Below are 26,708 nucleotides of genomic sequence, written 5' to 3' on the forward strand. Positions count from 1 at the left end.
TTTCGAAAATGGCTGCATTTTCCACAAAATGTAACAAAAAAGTGAAAATGTTATGTAACAATTTAGTCACAATTGGTTAGTTTTCGAGATATCGATCATTGAAAATTTAAATATTTTTAGCTTTTTTTAGAAAATGACTGCATTTTTCACAAAATGTAAAAAAATGCATATTGGGGATAAAATGTGTATTTTAAAGAGAAAAAGTTAAGTAACAATTTTGCCAAAAATGCTTAGATTTCGAGATATCGATCATTGAAAATTTAAATATTTGTTGCCTGTTTTAAGAAAATGGCTCCATATTTAACAAAATGTAACAAACAAGTTCATATTGGATAAAAAAGTATATTCTAAAGAGAAAATATTAAGTAACAAGTTTGTCAAAAATTCTTAGTTTTCGAGATATCGTACATTGAAAATTTAAATATTTGTACCTTTTTTGCAAAACGGCTGAATTTTTCACCAAAAGTAACTAAAAAGTGCATATTGAGCATAAAATGTGTATTTTAGAAAGAACATGCTATGTAACAATTTTGTCAAAAATGGTTAGTTTTCGAGATATCCACCATTAAAAGTTAAAATAGTTTTCGCTCTTTTTTTCGAAAATGGATCCATTTTTTCACAAAACGAAAAAAGTGCATATTGAGCATAAAAAGTGTATTTTAAAGCGAAAATGTTAAGTAACTATTTCATTGTAAAAGCGTAGTTTTTGAGATATCGATTATTGAAAGTTTAAATATTTTTAGCCTTTTTAGAGAATAGCTGCATTTTTCACAAAAGGTAATAACGAAGTGCATATGGGGCATAAAAAGTGTAAACAAAAATGGTGAAACTTTTGCATTTTTTAAATATAAAGTATCAAAATTCTGTATAGCAACAATAAAATAAAAATATCAAATCAGTTGTGATGATGTATACGCACAAAAGTACCCTTTAACTGTGTACCACAATTTTACAATTCCCATCACTGATAACATCACACGATGAGTGAGTGTCATTGTTGCCACTTCACCATTTTGTAGTTATTTAGCTTCCAAGGTCTTAGCTTCCCAGTAAACACAAGATCAGCTTTTTTCACAGGTAACAATTTTAAGTTTGATTGTAAACATCATTTTAAACATGAATTCAACTTGAAACGGCTCACCTTCAAGTATTTATTCATATATTCATTATACAATACATTTTGAATTAAAATATGTAACAAAAAATTCATATTGGGGAAAAAAGTGTATTTTAAAGAGAAAATGTTAAGTAACAATTTTACGAAAAATGCTTAGTTTTCGAGATATCCATCATTGAAAGTTCAAATATTTTTCGATTTTTGCAAAAATTGCTGCATTTTACACAAAATTTAACAAAAAAGTGTATAATTGGCATAAAAATTGTACTTTAAAGAGAAAATGTTAAGTAACAATTTTGTCAAAAATGCTTAGTTTTCGAAATATGGATAATTGAAAGTCTAAATATTTTTATTTTTTTAAGAAAATGACTGCATTTTCTCAAAATGTAATAAAAATGTTCATATTGGGTAAAACAGTATATTTTAAAGAGAAAATGTTAAGCAACAACTTCGTGAAAAATGCCTAGTTTTCGAGATATCGGTCATTGAAAGTTTAAATATTTTAAGCTTCTTTAGAAAATGTCTGCATTTATCACAAAATGTAACAAAAAATTGCATATTGAGCTTAAAAAGCGTATTTTAAAGAGAAAATGTTAATTAACACTTTTGTCGAAAATGCTTAGTTTTCGAGATATCGATCATTGAAAATTTAAATATTTTTAGCTTTTTTTAGAAACTGTCTGCATTTTTCACAAAATGTAACAAAAAAGGTCATACTGGGCATAAAAAGGATATTCTAAATAGAAAAATTTATGTAACAAAAAATTTATGTATCAAAAGTGCTTAGATTTCGAGATATCAATCATTAAAAGTTTAAAAGTTTTTACCCTTGTCTTTTAGAAAATGGCTGCTTTTTTCACAAAATGTAACGAAAAGGTGCATATTGGGTAAAAAAGTGCATTTTAAAGAGAAAATGTTAAGTAACAATTTTGTCAAAAATGCTTAGTTTTCGAGATAATTTAAATATTTAAATATTGAAAATTTAAATATTTTTAGCTTTTTTTAGAAAATGACTGCATTTTCACACAATGTAACAAAAAAATGCATACTGGACATAACAAGTATATTCTAAAGAGAAAATGTTAAGTAATAATTTTGTCAAAAGTGCTTAGTTTTCGAGATATACGTCATTGAAAGTTTAAATATTTTAAGCTTCTTTAGAAAATGTCTCCATTTATCACAAAACGTTACCAAAAATTGCGTACTGGGCATAAAAGGTGTATTGTAAAGAACACATGTTATGTAACAATTTTGTCAAAAAGCTTAGTTTTCGAGATATCGATCATTGAAAGTTTAAATATTTTTAGCTGTTTTTTAGAAAATAGCTGCATTTTTCACGAAATGTAACAAACAAGTGCATATTGAGTATAAAGAGTGTATTTTAAAGCGAAAATTTTAAGTAACTATTTTATTAAAAAAGCTTAGTTTTCGAGATATCGATCATTGAAAATTTAGATATTTTTAACTATTTGAAGAAAATGACTGCATTTTTTCCTAAAATGTAACCCGTCAAAATTTAAATAATGTCCGCCCATAATTCACTATGAAAAGGGTGAAACTTTTACATATTGTCAAATGCAACAAAAGCATCAGCATTTTTTAAATATAGAGTATCAAAATTCTTTATAGCAACAATAATATAAAAAAAATGTCGAATCCGTAGTGATGATTGTATACGCACAAATGTACCCTTTGTCTTTTATACCACACAGTTGATAATTCCCATCACTGATAACATCATAAGACGTGTGAGTGTCAGTGCTGTAGTTATTTTTAAGTTTGATTGTTAATATAATCTAAACATGAATTCAACTTGAAACGGCTCATCTTCAAGTACTTATTCATATATTCATTATACAATAAATTTTGAATAAAAAAATGTAACAAAAAAGTTCATATTGGGTAAAAAAGTGTATTTTAAAGAGAAAATATTAAGTAAAAATGTTGTTCAAAATTCTTAGTTTTCGAGATAGCGATCATTGAAAGTTTAAATATTTTAGCTTTTTTTAAAAAAGGCTGCATTCTACACAAAATGTTACAAAAAATACATATTGGGGATAAAAAGTGTATTTTAGAGAGGAAATGTTAAGTAACAATTTAGTCCAAAATGCTTAGTTTTCGAGATATATATCATTCACAATTTTAATATTTTTAGCTTTTTTTTAGAAAATGACTGCATTTTTCACAAACTGTAACAAAAAAAAAGCATACTGGGCATAAAAAGTATATTCTAAAGAGAAAAAGTTAAGTAACAATTTTGTCAAAAGTGCTTAGTTTTCGAGATATCAATCATTAAAAGTTTAAAACTTTTGACTGCTTTTTTCACAAAATGTAACAAACAAGTGCATATTTAGTAAAAAAGTGTATTTTAAAGAGAAAATGCTTAGTAACAATTTTGTCAAAAATGCTTAGTTTCCGAGATATCAATCATTAAAAATTAAAATATGTTTAGCGTTTTTTAGAAAATTGTTGCATTTTTCACAAAATTTAACAAACAAGTGCATATTGGACATAAAACTTGTATTTTAAAGAGAAAATGTTAAGTAATACTTTGGTCAAAAATGCTTAGTTTTCGAGATATCGATCATTGAAAATTTAATTATTTTTAGTTTTTTTTTTTTTAGAAAATGACTGCATTTTTCACAAAATGTAACAAAACGTGCATATTGAGGATAAAAAGTGTATTTTAAAGAGAATATGTTAAGTAACAATTTTGGGAAAAATACTTAGTTTTCGAGATATCGATCATTGAAAGTTTAAATATCATTTTCTTTTTTATTAGAAAATGGCTGCATTTTTCACAAAATGTAACAAAAAAGTGCATATTGGGCATTAAAAGTGTATTTTCAAGAGAAAATGTTAAGTAACAATTTTGTGAAACATGCTTAGTTTTCGAGATATCGATCATTGAAAGTTAAAATATTTTTAACTTTTTTTAGAAAATGGCTGCATTTTTCACAAAATGTAACAAAAAAGTTCATATTGTGTAAAAAAGTGTATTTTAAAGAGAAAATGTTAAGTAACAATTTGGTCAAAAATGCTCAGTTTTCGAGATATCGATCATTGAAAATTTAAATATTTTTAGCTTTTTTTAGACAATGATTGCATTTTTCTCAAAATGTAACAAAAAAGTGCATATTGGGCATTAAAAGTGTATTTTCAAGAGAAAATGTTAAGTAACAATTTTGGGAAAAATGCTTAGTTTTCGAGATATCGATCATTGAAAGTTTAAATATTTTTACTTTTTTTAAGAAAATTGCTGCATTTTTCACAAAATGTAACAAAAAAGTTCATATTGGGTAAAAAAGTGTATTTTAAAGAGAAAATGTTAAGTAACAATTTTGTGAAACATGCTTAGTTTTCGAGATATCGATCATTAAAAGTTAAAATATTTTTAACTTTTTTTAGAAAATGGCTGCAGTTTTCTCATAATGTAACCCTTCAAAATTTAAATATTGTCTGCCCATAATTCACTACAAAGAATGTGAAATTGTTGCATATTGTCAAACGCAAGAAAGGCAGCAGTATATTTTAAATAAAGAGTATCAAATTTCTGTGTAGCAACAATAAAATAAAAATATCGAATCAGTTGTGATGATTGTACATGCATAAAAGTACCCTCTGAGTTGGTACCACACAATGTATAAATCCCATCACTGTTAACATCATATAACGCGTGAGTGTCAGTGCTGCCAGCTTATCAATTTCGTAGTTATTTCTAGTCAGCTTCCCAGTAAACATAAGATGAGCGCTATTCAAACGTAACACTTTTTAAGTTTGATTGTAAACATGAATGTAACCAAAAAGTTAATATTGGGGAAAAAAGTGTATTTTAAAAAGAGAAAATGTTAAGTAACAATTTTGTCAAAAATGCTTAGTTTTCGAAATATCGATCATTGAAAATTTAAATATTTTTAGCTTTTTTTAGACAATGACTGCATTTTTCACAAAATGTAACAAAAAAGTGCATATTGGGCATTAAAAGTGTATTTCATTTTTTGAACAATTTGGTCAAAAATGCTTAGTTTTCGAGATATCTATCATTGAAAATTTAAATATTTTTAGCTTTTTTTAGACAATGACTGCATTTTTCACAAAATGTAATAAAAAAAGTACATATTGGGCATTAAAAGTGTATTTTGAAGAAACAATGTTAAGTAACAATTTGGACAAAAATGCTTAGTTTTCGATATATCTATCATTGAAAATTTAAATTTTTTTTGCTTTTTTTCAGAAAATTGCTGCATTTCTCACAAAATGTAACAAAAAAGCTCATATTGGGTAAAAAAGTGTATTTTAAAGAGAAAATGTTATGTAACAATTTTGGCACAAAATGCTTAGTTTTCGAGATATCAATCATTGAAAGTTTAAATATTTGTATCTTTTTTTTCAAAAATGGCTACATTTTTCACAAAATGTAACAAAAAAAGTCCATATTGGGTAAAAAAGTGTATTTTAAAGAGAAAATGTTAAGTACCAATTTTGGGAAAAATGCTTAGTTTTCGAGATATCGATCATTGAAAGTTAAAATATTTTCAACTTTTTTCAGAAAATGGCTGCATTTTTCTCAAATTGTAACAAAAAAGTCCATATTGTGTAAAAAGGTGTATTTTAAAGAGAAAATGTTAAGTAACAATTTTGGGAAAAATGCTTAGTTTTCGAGATATCGATCATTGAAAGTTAAAATATTTTTTGCTTTTTTTCAGAAAATTGCTGCATTTTTCACAAAATGTAACAAAAAAGTTCATATTGGGTAAAAAAGTGTATTTTAAAGAGAAAATGTTAAGTAACAATTTTGTGAAAAATGCTTAGTTTTCGAGATATCGATCATTGAAAGTTAAAATATTTTAAACTTTTTTCAAAAATGGCTGCATTTTCCCTAAATGTAACAAAAAAGTTCATATTGAGTAAAAACGTATATTTTAAAGAGAAAATGTTAAATAACAATTTTGGCACAAAATGCTGAGTTTTCGAGATATAAATCATTGAAAGTTTAAATATTTGTATCTTTTTTTCAGAAAATGGCTGCATTTTTCACAAAATGTAACAAAAAGGTTCAAATTGGGTAAAAAAGTGTATTTTAAAGAGAAAATTTTAAGTAACAATTTTGGGAAAAAATCTTAGTTTTCGAGATATCCATCATTGAAAGTTTAAATATTTTTAGCTTTTTTCAGCAAATGGCTGCATTTTCCCAAAATGTAACAAAAAAGTTCATATTGAGTAAAAACGTATATTTTAAAGAGAAAATGTTAAGTAACAATTTTGGCACAAAATGCTTAGTTTTCGAGATATCAATCATTGAAAGTTTAAATATTTGCATCTTTTTTTTCAAAAATGGCTACATTTTTCACAAAATGTAACAAAAAAAGTCCGTATTGGGTAAGAAAGTGTATTTTAAAGAGAAAATGTTAAGTAACAATTTTGTGAAACATGCTTAGTTTTCGAGATATCGATCATTGAAAGTTGAAATATTTTTTGCTGTTTTTCAGAAAGTGGCTGCATTTTTCACAAAATGTAACAAAAAAGTTCATATTGGGTAAAAAAGTGTATTTTAAAGAGAAAATGTTAAGTAACAATTTTGTGAAACATGCTTAGTTGTCGAGATATCGATCATTGAAAGTTAAAATATTTTTATTTTTTTTTTTGAAAATTGCTGCAGTTTTCTCATAATGTAACCCTTCAAAATTTAAATATTGTCTGCCCATAATTCACTACAAAGAATGTGAAATTGTTGCATATTGCCAAACGCAGTAGCAGCAGTATTTTATAAATAAGAGTATCAAATTTCTGCGTAGCAACAATAAAATAAAAATATCGAATCAGTGGTGATGATTGTACACGCATAAAAGTACCCTTTGAGTTTGTACCACACATTTTATAAATCCCATCACTGATAACATCATACAACGCGTGAGTGTCAGTGCTGCCAGCTTATCAATTTTGTAGTTATTTCTAGTCAGCTTCCCAGTAAACATACTATGAGCGCTATTCAGACGTAACACCTTTTAAGTTTGATTGTAAACATGAATGTAACCAAAATGTTAATATTGGGGAAAAAAGTGTATTTTAAAGAGAAAATGTTAAGTAACAATTTGGTCAAAAATGCTTAGTTTTCGAAATATCGATCATTGAAAATTTAAATATTTTTAGCTTTTTTTAGACAATGACTGCATTTTTCACAAAATGTAACAAAAAAGTGCATATTGGGCATTAAAAGTGTATTTCATTTTTTGAACAATTTGGTCAAAAATGCTTAGTTTTCGAGATATCTATCATTGAAAATTTAAATATTTTTAGCTTTTTTTAGACAATGACTGCATTTTTCACAAAATGTAACAAAAAAAAGTGCATATTGGGCATAAAAAATATATTTTAAAGAGAAAATGTTAAGTAACAATTTGGTCAAAAATGCTTAGTTTTCGAGATAGCGATCATTGAAAGTTTAAATATTTTAGCTTTTTTAAAAAAAAGGCTGCATTCTACACAAAATGTTACAAAAATACATATTGGGGATAAAAAGTGTATTTTAGAGAGGAAATGTTAAGTAACAATTTAGTCCAAAATGCTTAGTTTTCGAGATATCGATCATTGAAAATTTAAATATTTTTAGACAATGGCTGAATTTTTCACAAAATGTAACAAAAAAAAGTGCATATTGGGCATTAAAAGTGTATTTTGAAGAAACAATGCTAAGTAACAATTTGGACAAAAATGCTTAGTTTTCGATATATCTATCATTGAAAATTTTAATATTTTTAGCTTTTTTTAGACAATGACCGCATTTTTCACAAAATGGAACAAAACAAGTGCATATTGGGCATAAAAAATATATTTTAAAGAGAAAATGTTAAGTAACAATTTGGTCAAAAATGCTTAGGTTTCGAGATATCGATTATTGAAAATTTAAATATTTTTAGTTTTTTTTTTAGGAAATGACTACATTGTTCACAAAATGTAACAAAACGTGCATATTGAGGATAAAAAGTGCATTTTAAAGAGAAAATGTTAAGTAACTATTTTGTAAGAAAATCTTTGTTTTTGAGATTTCGAGCATTGAAAATTTAAATTTTGTTAGCGTTTTTTTTAGAAAATTGCTGGATTTTTCACAAAATGTAGCAAAAAAGTGCATATTGGATATAAAAAGTGTATTTTAAAGCGAAAATGTTAATTAACAATTTTGTCAAAAATGCTTAGTTTTCGAGATATCAATCATTTAAAGTTTAAATATTTTTTTTCACTTTTTTTGAAAATGGCTGCATTTGTCACAAAATGTAACAAAATAACACATATTGGGTAAAAAAGTGTATTGTAAAGAGAAAATGTTAAGTAACAATTTGGTGAAAAAGGCTTAGTTTTCGAGATGTCTATAATTAAAAACTTAAAATATGTTTAACTTTTTTTAAGAAAAGTTATGTCCGCCCTTTATTCACTACAAAAATTTTGAAACTGTTGCATATTGTCAAACGCAAGAAAGGCAGCAGTATATTTTAAATAAAGAGTATCAAATTTCTGTGTAGCAACAATAAAATAAAAATATCGAATCAGTGGTGATGATGCATAAAAGTACCCTTTGAGTTTGTACCACACATTGTATAAATCCCATCACTGATAACATCACACAACGCGTGGGTGTCAGTGCTGCCAACTTATCAATTTTGTAGTTATTTAAATGTGACACTTTTTAGGTTTGATTGTAAACAGTAACAATTTTGTTAAAAATGCTTAGTTTTCGAGATATCGATCATAGAAAATTTAAATATTTTTAGCTCTTTTTTAAAAAATGGCTGTATTTTGCACAAAATGTTACAAAAAAGTTCAAATTGGAGATAAAAAGTGTATTTTAAAGACAAAATGTTAAGTAATAATTTTGTCGAAAATGCTTAGTTTTCGAGATATCGATCATTGAAAGTTTAAATATTTTCAGCTTGTTTTTAGAAAATGGTTGCATTTTTCACAAAATGTTACAAAAAAGTAGATACTGGTTATAAAAAGTGTATTTTAAAGAGAAAGTATTTAGTAACAATTTTGTCAAAAATGCTTAGTTTTCGATATATCGATCATTGACAATTTTTAGTTTTTTGTTTGTTTTAGAATTTCCTTTCCGGTCTATTGAGAAAAATATATCGATTTAAACCAATTTTATCATATATTTGCACTAAAAAGCTTTATACAATTTATCATTTGTTAAGTGTTTCCTTATTTATGAACGTGTTTTTCCACAAAACGAAAAGTTTGTGGAAAGTGAGTGGATTTGACATATCCGTTCATTAAATGTGAACAAATAGAGTTAGGGAACCCCAATTTTAATGGTAACGTTACGGTTTCGTCCCTATTGATTTTCGTCTCACTTACCGCTTAGATAGAGCTTAGATATTCAGCTGGTTTTAGTTTTGTATGTGAGCGAAGAGTAGTATTCAGCTATCAGAAATAGGCTTTTGGTTTTTTTTTTTTAGAAAATGGCGGCATTTTTCACAAAATGTAACAAAAACGTACATATTAGATACCCATGATAATGTTGAGTAACCATTTTTTTAAAAAAGCTTAGTTTTCGAGATATCGTTCGTTTAAAATTAAAATATTTTTACCTTTTTGGAAAATGGCAGATTTTTTTACAAAATGTAACAAAAAAGTGCATATTAGGTATAAAAGCATTAATTTAGATCGATGAAAATTTACATATTTTAATTTTTTTTTGGAAAAATGAGCACATGTTTTACAACATTTAACAAAAAGACATGCATAATACGTTAAAATGGTGTATTTTAAAGAGCAAATGTTATGCAACAATTTGAAAATTTAAATATTTTAGCATTTCGTTTTTTAAAGTTTAGCTGTACTGTTAACGAAAAACGTTCATATTAGGTATAATATGTTTATTATCCCTAAACATCAAAATGTACCAAAAATATCCGATATATGAACAAATGTCCCAAAAACATGCGGTATATAGGTTTGATACCATACGTGAGTCCAAAGCCGATCAGAAATTAAAACGTTGACGCCGTAAGAGAACAAATTTTCACGACAGGTCATGGCAACCCTGGCATAAGAATAATGAATTTAAATTTTAAAAAATGTAGTGCAAGATGAAAAATTTTACCAAAAGAAATAGCAGAGCATGACTGAGAAAAGTGGAGAATTCACAATAACGCATAAAACAAAAAATTTAGAAAATGTACCGGAAATATCGGCGTCCCCGAAATATGCGGAAGATAAGAGAAAATATCGGGGACGGTCCCCGAAACATCGAAATGTACCCAAAATATGCGATATATAAAAAAAATGTCCCGAAAATATGCGGAAGGCATACATATATATATATATATATATATATATATATATATATATATATATATATATATATATATATATATATATATATATATATATATATATATATATATATATATATATATATATATATATATATATATATATATATATATCAGAAAAAATGCATCATCATCATTTTTTGGTATTTGGTCAGTGAGGTGGACCTCCCCTAGCCCGACTTTTTGAAAATCGGTTCAAAGTTCTCCGACTTGCTTGAAATTTTCAGCACGTCGGAGAACTTCCCTTTGCCCGAAATTTTTTTAATTACAATAAAAAAACTAAACATCTCCGATTTATTGGAAATTTACTGAGGACGTGGATGGAGGTTAGGAAATGAATAGGGGTACTTTAGTTTTTGATATTTGGACGGGGAGAGGGACCTCCCCTTGTCCGATATTTTAAAACTTGTCAAAAGTCCACTTTTTCAAATTTTGAAAACGTTTAAAACTAAAAAATTGACTTTTCCCAGTTTGGGAAAAAATCGAAATATCGAATATTTGACATTAATTAAATAAATGACCGATGTTGTTGTGTTTCAAATTTTATTAGCACTTGAATAGCATTTGAATTGAATGTGAAGTATCTATTTTATAAATTCGAAATAAAAAATTGGGCTGAAATAGAAAATTTTAAAAACTCAAAAATTATAAGGGGCCTGTGAAGTAGCTATTTTAATAATTCAAAAAGTCGAAATAAAACAAGTAAGTAAAGTCTAAAGTCTAAAGTCTATTATACCCTTCACCCCTATGTAGACCAACATTTGTGTTACCATCTCAACTGCTTCACATTTGCTGGAAGGAGACAATTTTTTTACTTCTACAAAATCTCTAGAATTAAAATTTAAATCGGCTAACGCTATCCAGTTAATTGGAGGAAACTTCCATTGAAAATGGGTCTAAAATGTGTAACAGTCTACCATAACATATTTCCCCAACTCTGGTGTACGTATATATGGGAGCTATATATAATCTGAACCGATTTTGACTAAATTTGACATGTATAGTTAGAATAATAATTCTGCTATCTATGCGGAATTTCACGTAAATGGGAGTATAACTTTGGCCCCCCTGGTAATATGAGTCCAAATCGGGCGAAAGATATATATGTGAGCTATATCTAAATCTGAATCGATTTTAACAAAATTTGACACACTTAACGATACTATTAAACATACCCCTTGTACAAAATTTGAAACAAATCACGGCAAAACTCTGGCTTTTGTGGCCTATAAGTTCAAATCGGACGAAAGATATATATGGGAGCTATATCTAAATTTGAACCGATTTCAATCAAATTTACCAAGCATTGGTAGAATGTCAATTCTACCCTCTGTGCAAAATTTCATGATGATCGGTAGTAAACTCGGACGAAAGATATATATGGGAGCCACCGTGGTGCAATGGTTAGCATGCCCGCCTTGCATACACAAGGTCGTGGGTTCGATTCCTGCTTCGACCGAACACCAAAAAGTTTTTCAGCGGTGGATTATCCCACCTCAGTAATGTTGATGACATTTCTGAGGGTTTCAAAACTTCTCTAAGTGGTTTCACTGCAATGTGGAACGCCGTTCGGACTCGGTTATAAAAAGGAGGTCCCTTGTCATTGAGCTTAACATGGAATCGGGCAGCACTCAGCGATAAGAGAGAAGTTCACCAATGTGGTATCACAATGTACTGAATAGTCTAAGTGAGCCTGATACATCGGGCTGCCACCTAACCTAACCTAACAACCTATATATGGGAGCTATATCTAAAACTGAACCGATTTGGCTGATATTTTGCAAGATTTTCGAGAATCATAAAATATTTTGGATTTACGGTATTTCAAGAAAATCGGTTGTGAAACACGCTAACTATGACCAAATCGGAGATAAATATATATGGCAGCTATATCTAACTCTGACCCGATTTTTTCCAAAACCAATAGCGATTGTCTCTGTCCCAAGAAACGGCCCTATGCCAAATTTGAGGACGATCGGACTTAAATTGCGAGCTGTATTTTGTAGACAAAATTACATATACAGACAGACGGACGGACAGACAGACGGACATCGCTAAATCGACTCAGAATTTAATTCTAAGCCGATCGGTATACTAAAAGATGGGTCTATCACCACTATTTCTTGGCGTTACATACAAATGCACAAACTTATCATACCCTGTACCACAGTAGTGGTGAAGGTCGAGAGTAGAATTGTTCAAATATTTAAAAAATCGAAATATCAACTTTTTGTTTCTCATAACAATCCCTATGACCGATATTGCAATCCTTTTGCTTTTATTCAATATTTCCGAATTCGACTTTTGAAAGCAACTAAAATCGATAATTAAAATTTTGAACGACAAAATACCAAAAATAAGATTCGAATTGAAATGGGAATTTTAAGTAGCTATTGCAATTTTATAAATTCAAAAAGTCGAAATAAAAAATTTTGTTCTATATTTTTTCCAAGTTTAAGATCTGGAGGGAATTTTGGTCCGATTTTGGAAAAAATTTGGTCCAAAATAAATTTTCGTTGTGGCAACGCTGCTCGTCAGTGAGTCTAAAGTATAAAACTTTCAATATGACCTAAATTTAGACAAATAACTCACGAAATTAATTAACCAACGCCAGTTAAAAAATTCATTGATAAAATTTTTGGTTTAATCAATTAATTAAATTAAAAATGTAATTGAATCAATCAAATTTTTAATTGAATATTTGTCAATGTTAAATTAATTCTGTGAGAGCTAAGTCTACGGCAACCGTAGAAACATTTATCTGAAACGAGTTTTATTTATCACTGAAGATCATGAAATTGAAGGCAAAATTAACACCAACAAAATTCCAATCGAATATCTAACTTACCCATCTTCGGGAATAATAGACAAGCCAATAGGTGCCTCCACACCGGCAAAAAATGAAACTATGGCTCTTTGTCTGGTTTGCAATGACAGCAACTCAACGACATGTCTCTCCGAGTCACTCCAATATAGATTATAGGCCAAATGATCTGATGAAATCGTATACACTTCTGTTTTAAATCCATCCCAAGGCATAATTAAATCTCATTCCAGACTTACCAAAAGCCAATGCTGTAACATTTCCCAAATTACCACGAACCAATTTGGTCAGAACCTCATCCTGTAGATTATATTCGGCAATAACATGCAAATAATTATCCGCAACGAAAACCGTATTGTTGACATTATTGTAGGCCATTTCATGGATAAACATGTCCAAAGCATTTGTAGAGGCAATCGTATGACGTCCAAATGTCGTATGTTCCATTTGCACCAGATTACTGCGAACACCAAGGAATAAACGCTGTTTCTTTTGGGTTTTCATGCAACGTCGCCGATCCGAACCCAATTGCATGCCATCTGGACAAGCACATGTGTACTTGTTATTCTCTGCCAGAAGACAAAGATGCGAACAACGGGCCCGTTCACAGGCATGGGCTATTTTAGGTTGCTTAGCCGAATGGTAAATGTGTAGGGCATAGATGGTACGATCTTTGGTGACGATTTTGTGATCTTTTCCCGTAAATTTATTACAAGAATGTATGGACTTAGTACCCCAATCAGACCAATAGATTTTCTCTTCGAAAATCGCCAAACCATAGGGATGTTTAAGAATATCCTCCAAAACGATGCGGCGATCACTGCCATCCGTGCGAACACTCTCAATTGTGGCCAATTTAGCATCGACCCAATAGACACGATCACTGTGCATATCCAAGGCCACACCATTGGGCCAATGGATCTTATCGGTAACCAAACGTCTAGAGTTAGTACCATCCATTGAGGAACGGGCAATCATTGGTGTTACACCCCAATCAGACCAAAATATTTGACCGCGCTGAGGCCATAGAGCTACACCTCGAGGTTGATGTACATCTTCGGTGACTAAGACAGTACAGGAGTGGCCATCATTGGAGCAGACGGCTATATGATGCATAACATTATCGGAGAAGTAAATGTTGCCTGGAAAAAAGCCCGGTGGAAATTAAAATTAGGTCAAATGAATGTTTGATGTAAATCACTGAAAAAAAGATTAACCTAATATGAAGGATTATGTAACCTCAATTTTAGGACACAGTACGACACTAAGGACAAAATATGGTTGATAATATTTACATTAAGAATCTTTTTCTTTCAATCTAGGATACCAATTTTTGAAATCTTTGTCGTTCCGTTAAAGTCGTATGTCTTCGAAGTAAGGCAAATTTTCCTTAAAGTAAAGAAACACATTTCTGATTACCCCCATTTTCATGAAGCTCCGTTTGTGCTATGTTAGCTAACGAACTTTTAAACCGTGATATCTACATATCTGTCATCTTGTCTATATATTCCACATGCCAGTTAGAAACTCAACTGCTGACTTATCTTTCTGCTATCTTATCTTTCGGAGAAAAGATATTTCCATTTTTCTTTCTGTTAACTGCCAGTTAAAGCCTAACGGAGCTACATGAAAATTGCCGTTAAAGAGATAACCTTTAAATGAACTTGAATCTTTGGGTTAAAAATTAAATAGCTTTAAATGTATGACTAATTTTGAGAATTTTGTACCTTTGGTTTTAATTTTTTTTGAAACTGAGAAAACATTCACTCATAGAAAAAAGTCTGATAAAAACTGCAGTCGATATCTGCTGTTATATTTGTGTACTTCAGGGTATAACGAACAACAAATTATAAAATTTTTAGGTTATACATTTTTCCACAAAGTATATTTAAGAACCAAAAGTGGTTTTTGGTGTATTTTTGCACTGTAATATACACCCAGAGAAGGAATATGATCACCTCAAACATGTTTCAAGAGCAAAATGTTATTTTTGGATGATGATCATGTAACATGATGTTATTTTATCGGAAATTATGTATCTGTTTTCGGGAAGCTTGCGAGGCCTCTAAGAGAAGCAAATTTCATCCGATCCGGCTGAAATTTGGTACATGGTGTTAGTATATGGTCTCTAACAACCATGCAAATATTGGCCCACATCGGTCCATAATTATATATAGGCCCCATATAAACCGATCCCCAGATTTGACCTCCGGAGCCTCTTGGAAGACCAAAATTCATCTGATACAGTTGAAATTTAGTACGTGGTGTTAATATATGGCCTCAAACTCCCATGCAAAAATTGGTCGGTATCGGTCCATAATTATGTATAGGCCCCATATAAACCGATCCACAGATTTGACCTCCAGAGCCCCTTTGAAGAGCAACATTCTTCCCATTCGGTTGAAATTTGGTACGTGATGTTAGTATATGGTATCCAACAACCATGCAGGAATTGGTTCCTATCAGCCCATAATTATATATAGCTCCCATATAAACTGATCCCCAGATTTGACCTCCGGTGCCTTTTGGAGAAGCAAAATTCATCCGATCTGCTTGAAATTTGGTACGTGGTGATCGTATATGATATTTAATAACCATGCCAAAAGTGGTCCATATCAGTCCATAATCATATATAGCCCCATATAAACCGATCCCGAGATTTGGTTTTGGAGCCTCTTGGAGGAGCAAATTTCAACCGAGTCAGTTGAAATTTGGTACATTGTGCTAGTATATGGTCGTTAACAACCATGCCTAACTAGGTCCATATCGGTCTATAGTTATATATATATCCGTCAGATAAATCGATTTCCAATCACACAAATATTGGTCCATATCAAGTTCATAATTGTATATAGCCCCCATATTAGCGACCCCCATATTTCAATTCTGGCTCTCTACGTACCGTGCAAAAAGTCCATATCGATTCGTAATTATTTGTCGACTTAACTATACATAACTTTTTTGTCTAATATATACCACGTATGGACTAACTCACAATTTAGAAAACGATCTTAAGAAGTTTTAAGATACCACAGTCCAAGTATTTCGATTGTGTATGACAGTCTTTCGTAGAAGTTTCTACGCAATTCATGGTGGAGGGTACATAAGATTCGGCCTGGCCGAACTTACGGCCGTATATACTTGTTCAAGTTCAATTAGTATAAAATTCAGGAAAAATATTCAGTTAGGCTTTCGCTTTTCCAAATCCGAATTGCCGGGCCACACGCTTGACACCTGCCATCAGATTTTGTACAGCCACCTTGTCCACCTTCTTCGCCGCAGAAAGCCAGTTTGCCTTGAACTGCTGCTCGTCCTTAGCAGTTTTTTTGGTCTTCTTCAGATTCCGCTTGACAATAGACCAGTATTTCTCAATTGGGCGGAGCTCTGGTGTGTTGGGAGGGTTCTTGTCCTTGGGAACCACCTGCACGTTGTTGGCGGCGTACCACTCCATGGCCTTTTTACCGTAATGGCAAGATGCCAAATCCGGCCAAAACAGTACGGAACAACCGTGTTTCTTCAGGAAAGGCAGCAGACGTTTATTCAAACACTCTTTCACGTAAATTTCTTGGTTGACAGTCCCGGAAGCTATGAAAATGCTGCTTTTCAAGCCACAGGTACAGATGGCTTGCCAAACCAGATATTTCTTTGCAAACTTTGACAGTTTTATGCGCTTGAAAATATCTGCTACCTTTCCCCTTCCTTTTGCAGTATAAAACACCTGTCCCGGAAGCTGCTTGTAGTCGGCTTTGACGTAGGTTTCGTCGTCCATTAGCACGCAGTCAAACTTCGTCAGCGCGCTTTGGCCGTCGTATTTTGTTTATCATCGCGATTTGGAGTCACTACCTTCTTGTAAGTCGATAGTCCGGCTCGTTTTTTTTCTCGGTTGTAGACGATACACCCAGCTTATTTGCGGTATCTCGGAGAGAGAGGTTAGGGTTTCGCTTGAAACTACCGGCAACTCTCTTTGTCGTCTCAGCGGCTTCCGGTTTTCGATTTCCCCCCGATCCAGACTTCCTGGCTGTCGACAAACGTTCCCCAAACACTTTAATTACATTTGAAACGGTTGCGTGCGAGTACCTCGGATTTTCGCGATGCGCGAGCAAAATTTTGATACGCTGCTCTTCTTACTTGGACGGCATTTTGACAACTGAAGAGTGAATTCCAAAATCAAAATAGGAGCAACATTCTATACACACACACACCTTCAAAATGAGGGGTGTTCAGGTTTTTAAAATGCAAAATTGAAAGAAATACGTCAAGTTTATATTGACCAAATTTTGACCGTATCACCCTTTATCAGAGAATTAAGTCTTCTGTGCTATGTAAAACTCCTCGCATTATTATTTTATGTACAAGAAATCTTTGTGCTCAATTCAATATAATGTTCAGTGTATACATCTAAAGGTGATCATTGTTGTTAATAGTAGTTTCATGTTTCTCAAGTTGTTATATTCGCTAAACCTAAATTTATTCGTGGCATAATTATTGGATTATACACTCACCCGTTAGCCAATCCACTGCCAAATCTTCAGGAGCATCAAGACCTGATGTTAAGAGAATCTCTTGTTGTGAACCATCCGGATTTGATCTGACAATACTTTCAGCTTCATTTTGTATGTTTGTCCAATAGATATGTTCACCATTATAGGCCACACCAATCACTTTTGTCAGATTCTTAGCCACTGTATAAACACGTCGTGATCTAAGATTTAATCCCATCACTGTCACCTGGGTCGTATACAGTAGTAAAGCCTCCTCACCGACTGCTTCACACGTGTGATTATCGGATCGTAGTATATAGCCATCATCACAGTGACATCGATAACTGCCCGCACTGTTGGTGCACATTTGACTGCAAACGCCATATTGTTCGACGCACTCATCAATGTCCATACATAAATCTTTGTGTTGTGAGTGTTTGAAACCCCGGGGGCAAATACATTCCGCTCCAGTTTGTGGCATCATTTTACATCGTGATCCGGGAGGGCATGATTTGGTTTGACATGTATTTGATGTTTCGTTACAACGAAATGATTCATCTGTACGATCGGGACAATCAATGTTTCCATCACAGGCCTTATCCAGAGGCAGACATGTCATGTTATTGCGACAAAGAAATTTATCCATTTCTGGGATGCATTTATCGGCTAAAATAGATGGATACAAAATGATCAAACAACAAACTTGAAAATCTTGTGTATTAAACCCCAGAATTGATCAGTAGCAACACGCATCAGTACACAGAATTGCTGATTGAATCAGGAAAAAAAAATTGGAAATTAAAAATATTTAACTGATTTCTTATTAATTTTTTAATTGGTACAAATAAAAATTTAATTGACTTTGTTCGCAAACATCAATTAGTGTTTTTAATATTTAATTGTTGTGCTTTTATTCATTTATTTATAATTATTTTACCTTTTTACCTTCCATTCAAGTTTTTAGAAAAGTTTATCAGCATGCAATCGGCGTCATATATATTTTTGCACTTTGAATTTAGAGTTTTGGTGGAAAATTTTAACATAGTACTCACCTTTAGATGAGATAATTTTCTTGTTATTTTATAATTTTTTATGAATTTTCCTCTGTAACTAAAGTTGGAGTTTTATTGGAATCATTGAATATACCCTCCACCATAGGATGGGGGTATATTAACTTTGTCATTCCGTTTGCAACACATCGATATATTGCTCTAAGACCCCATAAAGTATATATATTCTGGGTCGTGGTGAAATTCTGAGTCGATCTGAGCATGTCCGTCCGTCTGTTGAAATCACGCTACCTTCCGAACGAAACAAGCTATCGACTTGAAACTTAGCACACTTAGTTGTGCTAAGTTCTATACGTAAAAGTATAGAACTATACGTAAAATTATAGAACTATACGTAAAAGTATCGGTCCACTTTTACGTATAGCCCCATATAAACGGACCCTCAAATTTGGCTTACGGGGACTCTAAGAGAAGTAAATTTCATCCGATCCGGCTGAAATTTGGTACATGATGTCAACATATCATCTCTAACAACCATGCAAAAATTGGTCCACATCGGTCCATAATTATATATAGCCCCCATATAAACCGATCCCCCGATTTGGCTTGCGGAGCCTCTAAGAGCAGCAAATTTCATCCGATCCGGCTGAAATGTGGTACATGGTGTTAGTATATGGTCTCTAATGACCATCTAAAAAATGGTTCATATCGGTCCATAATTATATATAGCCCCCATATAAACCGATCACCAGATTTGACCTCCGGAGCCTCTTGGAAGACCAAAATTCATCTGATTCAGTTTAAATTTGGTACGTGGTGTTAATATATGGCCTCAAACACCCATGCAAAAATTGGTCGAAATCGGTCCATAATTATATATAGCCCCCATATAAACCGATCCCCAGATTTGACCTCCGGAGCCCCTTGGAAGAGCAAAATTCATCCGATTCGGTTGAAATTTGGTACGTGATGTTAGTATATGTTATCCAACAACCATGCAGGAATTGGTTCATATCAGTCCATAATTATATATAGCCCCATATAAACCTATCCCCAGATTTGACGGTGCCTTTTGGAGAAGCAAAATTCATCCGATCCGGTTGAAATTTTGAACATGGTGTTAGAATGTAGACTCTAACAAACACGCAAGAATTGGTCCATATCGGTCCATAATTATATATAGTCCCCATATAAACCTATCCCCAGATTTGATCTGGGAGAAGCAAAATTCATTTTGGAGAAGCAAAATTCAACCGATGTGGTTGAAATTTGGTACGTGGTGGTAGTATATGATATTTAACAGCCATGCCAAAAGTGGTTCATATCAGTCCATAATCATATAAAGCCCCCATATAAACCGATCCCGAGATTAGGTTTTTGAACCTCTTGGAGGAGCAAATTTCATCCGAGTCAGTTGAAATTTGGTGCTAGTATATGGCCGTTAACAACCATGCCTAACTAGGTCCATATCGGTCTATAGTTATATATAGCCCTCAGATAAATCGATCCCCAACCACAAAAAATAGGTCCATATCAAGTTCATAATTGTATATAGCCCCCATATAAGCGACCCCCATATTTCAATTCTGTCTCTCTACCACGTATGGACTAACTCACAATTTAGAAAACGATGTTAAGAAGTTTTAAGATTCCACAACCCAAGTAATTCGATTGTGGATGACAGTCTTTCGTAGAAGTTTCTACGCAATCCATGGTGGAGGGTACATAAGATTCGGCCTGGCCGAACTTACGGCCGTATATACTTGTTTTTTTTTAATTATGATAATTTGTTGGTCATTTTTTATATACTTTTTGACGATATTCCTTATTAACTGGAGGAATATCATCCAAAAAGTAGACCCCCATATGCAAAAAAGCTAAAGAAAACTTCAAGCATACTTTTACCATATAAATTCATTCGATAAACTGTCAATAAATTGTTTTGCATATAAGCAATAATGTTTATATTTTCGAACACAATTTTCAATTATATATTTATTTGGAAATATGTTCTTATTTAATTAAAACATTAATTATTTAAAAAAAGTTAATCTTATCATGTTTCAATCATTTTAGTAACTGACTTTATTTTTTAATTTTATTAACTTTTTCAATTTCAATCAACTTTTTAGTTGGAAATATTTTGGAGATATTTTTCGGTGTCGTTAAGTCTATAATTACATGTGTTGAAACAAAATAAAACTTGTCAGCCTGAATAAATTTTTCCAAGGCCATGTGATGAAATTAATTTTTCCAGTTAATTTTTCAATTGAATTTTCTTCAATTGAAATTTCTTTAATCACGAAAATGTTAGTATCAATCGTAGAATTAATTAATTAAGATATACAAAATGTACTTGTATAACATTTATTGGGCACTTCAATTGATTTATGAAATGCGTCAATAAAAATTTTAATTGATTTTTATTTATAATCATTTTTCTTTCAGATTAAATGATTTTCTTGAGTTTATACTTTCTTATGCATTTTCCTTTAGATTTGATTCAAAATTTAATGAACCAGAGAATGGTGTGAAACTAATTATTTCCGAACGACAATTGCAATTATATTTTTAATTGGATTTTTGATTTAATTAAAATATTAATTGGGATAATAAATATTTTAATTGAAAATGTAAAAAATTTCAATCATTTTCTTAATTGTATCAATAAATTTTTATTTGATTAACGTAATCAACTTTTAAATTGGAAATATTTTTGTGATATTTTTTCTGTGTAATAATGTGATTGAACTAATTCGTTATTAATTGTTTTAAAGAATCAATTACTTTCGTGCTAGAATAACCAAAAAGCTATTGTTAGTTCGTCAAAATGCCTTGGGGCTAACTCGCCATATTTGGAACATCTGTTTGTGGTTTCAAAACATCATGGTATTTCAAATATCTGGTAAATCGTATAAAATTGCGGCTTAAGAATTTTAATCTGGAGATTGGGCTATATGGTTGATATATCAGAGCATAGATCGATATAAAACAAATTTCATGTAATTCTTTATGGATCTTAAATATCCTCAGATTTTCAATTGCAGGAAAATCGAATAAATGTTGTATCTTCAACGTCCTCATACAAATGGATTGCAATCACAATCAAAAAATCGATTTTCTAATAATTTGCAAACGTCGATTTAAAATAGATAAAGCTGTTATGTTTATTGTACATATACTTAATATTTAATCTGCCCAATATCCCCACATGAGGACATCCTTTTTCTAAAAAGTGAATAATAACTTTTAATTTTTTTTATTTAAATCTTTTTATTTAGTCGTTACTGAATTAACACAACTCCATAAAATTAATTGTTGTTCCACAGTTTCATTTTCTGAGTTAATGAGTTAAAACAAAGAGATTTTATCTATTACCCCAAAATAACTTTTTGTGAAGACAAAATTAAGTCCATCTCTAGGAGAGTGCAGACAAAATTTTAACTAAAATATTTCCAATTTAAAATTTAATCGAATTTTCCAAAATATTCAATTAAAAATTTAATTGACTCAACAAATTTTATAATTAAAGCAAAACTCAATCACAAGATTATTTAATCTTGTCAATTAATTTTTTAATTGGATCAATTAATCTTTTAATTGACTTTGGTGATTGATACTATTATTTCTGTGATTGAAAACATTTCAATTAAAAATTAATTGGATAAATTAAATTTGTAATTGAACTCAAAAACTATTTTTTTTGTGTGTACATTAACTATAATGACTTTAAAAATTTTTTTTGCTGGGCAGAAGTGCACACAAAAAATGTTTTTCTGGTCCAGTTCATTTTTAATTGAAATGTCTTCAATTACGAAAATGATAGTATCATTCACAAAAATAATTATATTTTTAGTTGGAAATATTTTTTAATTCAATTAAAATGTTAATTGAGATAATTAAAAACGTAAAAATGTTCAATAATTTTGTTAACTGACTTTATGTTTTAATTTGATTAATTGTATAAGATAATTTTTCAGACCACGTTTTCTATATCAACCTTTTAATTGGAAATATATTGGTGATATTTTTGCTGTGCACCGACATATGGTGAATACGGTTGTGTAAAATTATCCGGTTGTCAAATATTTAAAAAAAATTTAAAAGTCGATTTTTCAACATTTTGTAGATTTTTTAACATGTTGTAGTAGATTTTTCGACCTTTCATACTTTTTAATTTGGATTTGTCATTTTTTTCAAAATTTGGAAAAATCTACTTTTTGTCTATATATAGGTATCGTTTTTCAAATAATTTTTAAAATAAATGAAATCGTCTGTATACATTCTTAGATTTGTCATAAAAATATATTTTATCAGCTTTTAGTCCAATGTCGACCCTTTCGCTAAAAGTCAATTAGTCAATCATGGCCAACATCAAACGTCGATATTCGAAAATATCAAAAGCCGATTAGGCGCATTTGAAGATTATTGTTGTTTTTGACAAAAAGTAGGTTAGTTGAAAATTAAATTTTTGACTTTTGCATCAATTGGGTTCAGTTTATATGATGGCTCTATCAAGACCTGAACCGATATAACCCATTTTCCAATCTGACCTGCTTGTAAGCAAAAAAAAACTAGTCTGTACTAAATTTTAGCGCGATAGATTTATACTTGTCCATCAATTGGGTTCAGTTTATATGATGGCTCTATCAAGACCTGAACCGATATAACCCATTTTCCAATCTGACCTGCTTGTAAGCAAAAAAACGAGTCTGTACTAAATTTAAACGCGATAGATTTATTATTGGCATTATAGATATTAGAACAGACACAGAAACATGGTTAAATTGTGGTGGTGAGTATAATTAACAAAATACCATAAATTGGGCGAATTCTACAAATTCACACTGACCCTCTAAAAAATCGATTTTTTTTTTCAAATCTAAATTTATATTCCAACTTACCACAATTTTTTTCATCGCTTCCATCGCCACAATCATCATTGCCATCACATATCCATCTTTTGCTCTCCAGACAACGTTTGTTGTCACAAAAGAATCCAGCACAATTTGCCTGGGCATTTATACAACCGGCTATTTCGTCGGAACCATCGGTGCAATCCTGTTTACCATCACACATAAAATTCAATGGAATGCATAATTTGTCCGATTTACAGGTATACTCGTACTGAGTACAATCGCGATGGGCGGTTAGCCAGCCACCTAGGCCAAAATCGGAAGTTCCACTGCGTTCATGTTGAGGGCAATTGGCTTCATCTTCGCCACCAGGGCAATTTTCAATGTCATTGCAGAGAAGATCCGATGATAGACAAGGGCCATGTGGTGTGGGGCATTGAAACCAGTTAGGTTTGCGGCACATTTTAAAATCTATAGCAAAAACAAGAGAGGATTTGCAAATGTTAGAAATCAAATTTATCTCTTGCTCTTTGTTCCTCGTGAGAAAGAAGGAGAGAGAGAGAGGGCTGTTTTATTTTACTCACCACAATCAATTTCATCCGAATTGTCAGAGCAATCATAACGTCCATCACATAATTTACTGCTTAATATACAACTACCATCTTTGCAGGCAAATTGATTTGATTTGCAGTGGCCCATTGCCTCGGCAGTTTGACGCATACATAAGATGACCAAACAAAAACTTATAGCCATATGATTGCCCAAAAATGAAGACATTTTAAGGACAGAGCTCTTATTGACGAATATTTTGCGAACATTGTATAACCAATGTTTAGCACCCAAAGCCCTACGGGGTAAATGTCAGTTTAATGAGTTGAGGTTATGTTCTTGGAGCAGTTCATCATAGCACTTACATTGATTTTTATAATTGCCTATGTTTTTTTTACAATTGTTATAACAAATAAAATAATTTAACAGTTGTACAATGTAACACTAATAATTTCACAAATATTTCAACAAATGGACTTTATCACACCACAGCTAACAATTAAATAAAAGTCAAACTTTATAGTGCCCACACTTGTATGCACTAAAATAGTCTGACTTGTACTGACCGCCAATTGGATATTGGAAGTCTATCTTATGACTATGTCTCTTGTCAAATCAACCAACTTATCATATTTTGTTTTTCGAAGTGTTTACAGTTACAAATTCTGAAAAAGTCATTTTTTTGCATTGTATTACCATACGTTAGGGCTGCCAATTGCGACAACGTAAATGAACCACAACACAAAAGTCCTCAATTTGATTCATCTATATTCTGAAAATGGGAATGTAATTATTGTATGCCAAAACGAGAAAAAGTATGATCAGTTGGTTAACGCCAAAATTGTAAATATGGGCTTGTATCAAAATATCTTGGTCACAAACCGGAAGCTTTTTAAAAATAGTACCATGCAAAATTCAGAATATCTACACTAATAGAAAAAATTATAACAAAATGAAACAGAAACGTTAAAAAAAAGAAATGGAATGTTCCCGGTTTCGTCCACGGTCGTTCACGATTTCATGAAAGGCTTTCGTCGTTAGACGTTCTTATGGAAACTGCGTCGGTAGTGCAATGTGCTAAAGTGAAAAATAATCTACCAACATTTTAATGCAATTTTACCAAAACTACCAAATAGAATATTTCTATTTCGCATTGTTTGATCAGTTTTATAAAAACAAATATTTCTTCGGAAGAAATATGTTGCCAAAATTTTATTTCTATAGGAAATTTTTTCAAAATTTTATTTCTATATATTTTATTTCTATAGGAAATTTTGTCAAAATTTCATTTCTATAGGAAATTTTGTTAAAATTTCATTTCTATAGAAAATGTTGTAAAAATTTAATTTCTATAGAAAATTTGGTTAAAATTTTATTTCTACAGATAATTTTATCGAAATTTTATTTCTGTTTTGTTCTTTAAGCATTGTTGTTGTTTTTTATTGCAGCTTAAAACCATTGTGTTGACTAAACTACAAGTGTAGCTTAACCAACAGAGGAAAAGAATGTTTGTCAAATTTATTTGGGCAAAGCCCTATAGACTGCAATTTTTTATTTCGGCATAAGCCGGCTATCAATGTAAAGCCTTTTTTCGGAGGGTTCAAGTGTGGTTTATTGTTGGGTTTAATGAACTGCCTGAATTTATTCTGATAATTGGTTGATAGTTTTGCTGCAAGTAGAGGATGCTGATGAGGAATGTGGTAATTCAGAAACGTGCGCCCATCCAACCATCTTGCAGTCTATAGGGCTTTGCCCAAATAAATTTGACAAACATTCTCTTCCTCTGTTGGTTAAGCTACACTTGTAGTTTAGTCAATGTTTGGTTTTAAGCTGCAATAAAAAACAACAACAAAATTTTATTTCTATAGAAAATTTTGTCAAAATTTTATGTCTATAGACAATTTTATCGAAATTTTATTTCTATATTCTTTGGCAACGAATAGTGTCTCTTTTTATACCCACCACCATAGGATGGGGGGTATATTAACTTTGTCATTCCGTTTGTAACACATCGAAATATTGCTCTAAGACCCCATAAAGTATATATATTCTGGGTCGTGGTGAAATTCTGAGTCGATCTGAGCATGTCCGTCCGTCCGTCCGTCCGTCCGTCCGTCCGTCCGTCCGTCCGTCCGTCCGTCCGTCCGTCTGTTGAAATCACGCTAACTTCCGAACGAAACAAGCTATCGACTTGAAACTTGGCACAAGTAGTTGTTATTGATGTAGGTCGGATGGTATTGCAAATGGGCCATATCGGTCCACTTTTACGTATAGCCCCCATATAAACGGACCCCAAAATTTGGCTTGCGAGGCCTCTAAGAGAAGCAAATTTCATCCGATCCGGCTGAAATTTGGTACATGGTGTTAGTATATGGTCTCTAACAACCATGCAAAAATTGGTCCACATCGGTCCATAATTATATATAGCCCCCATATAAACCGATCCCCCGATTTGGCTTGCGAGGCCCCTAAGAGAAGCAAATTTCATCCGATCCGGCTGAAATTTGGTACATGGTGTTAGTATATGGTCTCTAACAAC

The 26,708-nt window shown here is 31.4% G+C and overlaps 1 protein-coding gene across 2 annotated transcripts in view; it reads right to left on the reverse strand.

Moving 5' to 3' along the window:
• The window catches only part of yl (Putative vitellogenin receptor yl), a 39,762-nt gene extending 15,031 nt beyond the window's left edge, over positions 1–24,731 (reverse strand). Inside the window, exons 1-6 of one of the 2 annotated variants that reach the window (XM_075301051.1) lie at positions 24,535–24,731; positions 24,205–24,467; positions 23,669–24,091; positions 17,776–18,420; positions 13,513–14,415; positions 13,298–13,442 (exon numbers count right to left, since the gene is read on the reverse strand). In XM_075301051.1, the coding sequence (XP_075157166.1) occupies positions 13,298–13,442; positions 13,513–14,415; positions 17,776–18,420; positions 23,669–24,091; positions 24,205–24,467; positions 24,535–24,536 (2,381 nt within the window). In that variant the 5' untranslated portion in view covers positions 24,537–24,731. The remainder of the gene's footprint in view (positions 1–13,297; positions 13,443–13,512; positions 14,416–17,775; positions 18,421–23,668; positions 24,092–24,204; positions 24,468–24,534) is intronic. The other variant, XM_075301050.1, reaches the window with a different exon arrangement.
• Positions 24,732–26,708: the final 1,977 nt, after the last annotated feature.

The sequence above is a fragment of the Haematobia irritans genome, chromosome 3, assembly GCF_050003625.1.
Source record: "Haematobia irritans isolate KBUSLIRL chromosome 3, ASM5000362v1, whole genome shotgun sequence".
NCBI classification, from domain to species: Eukaryota; Metazoa; Arthropoda; class Insecta; order Diptera; family Muscidae; genus Haematobia; species Haematobia irritans.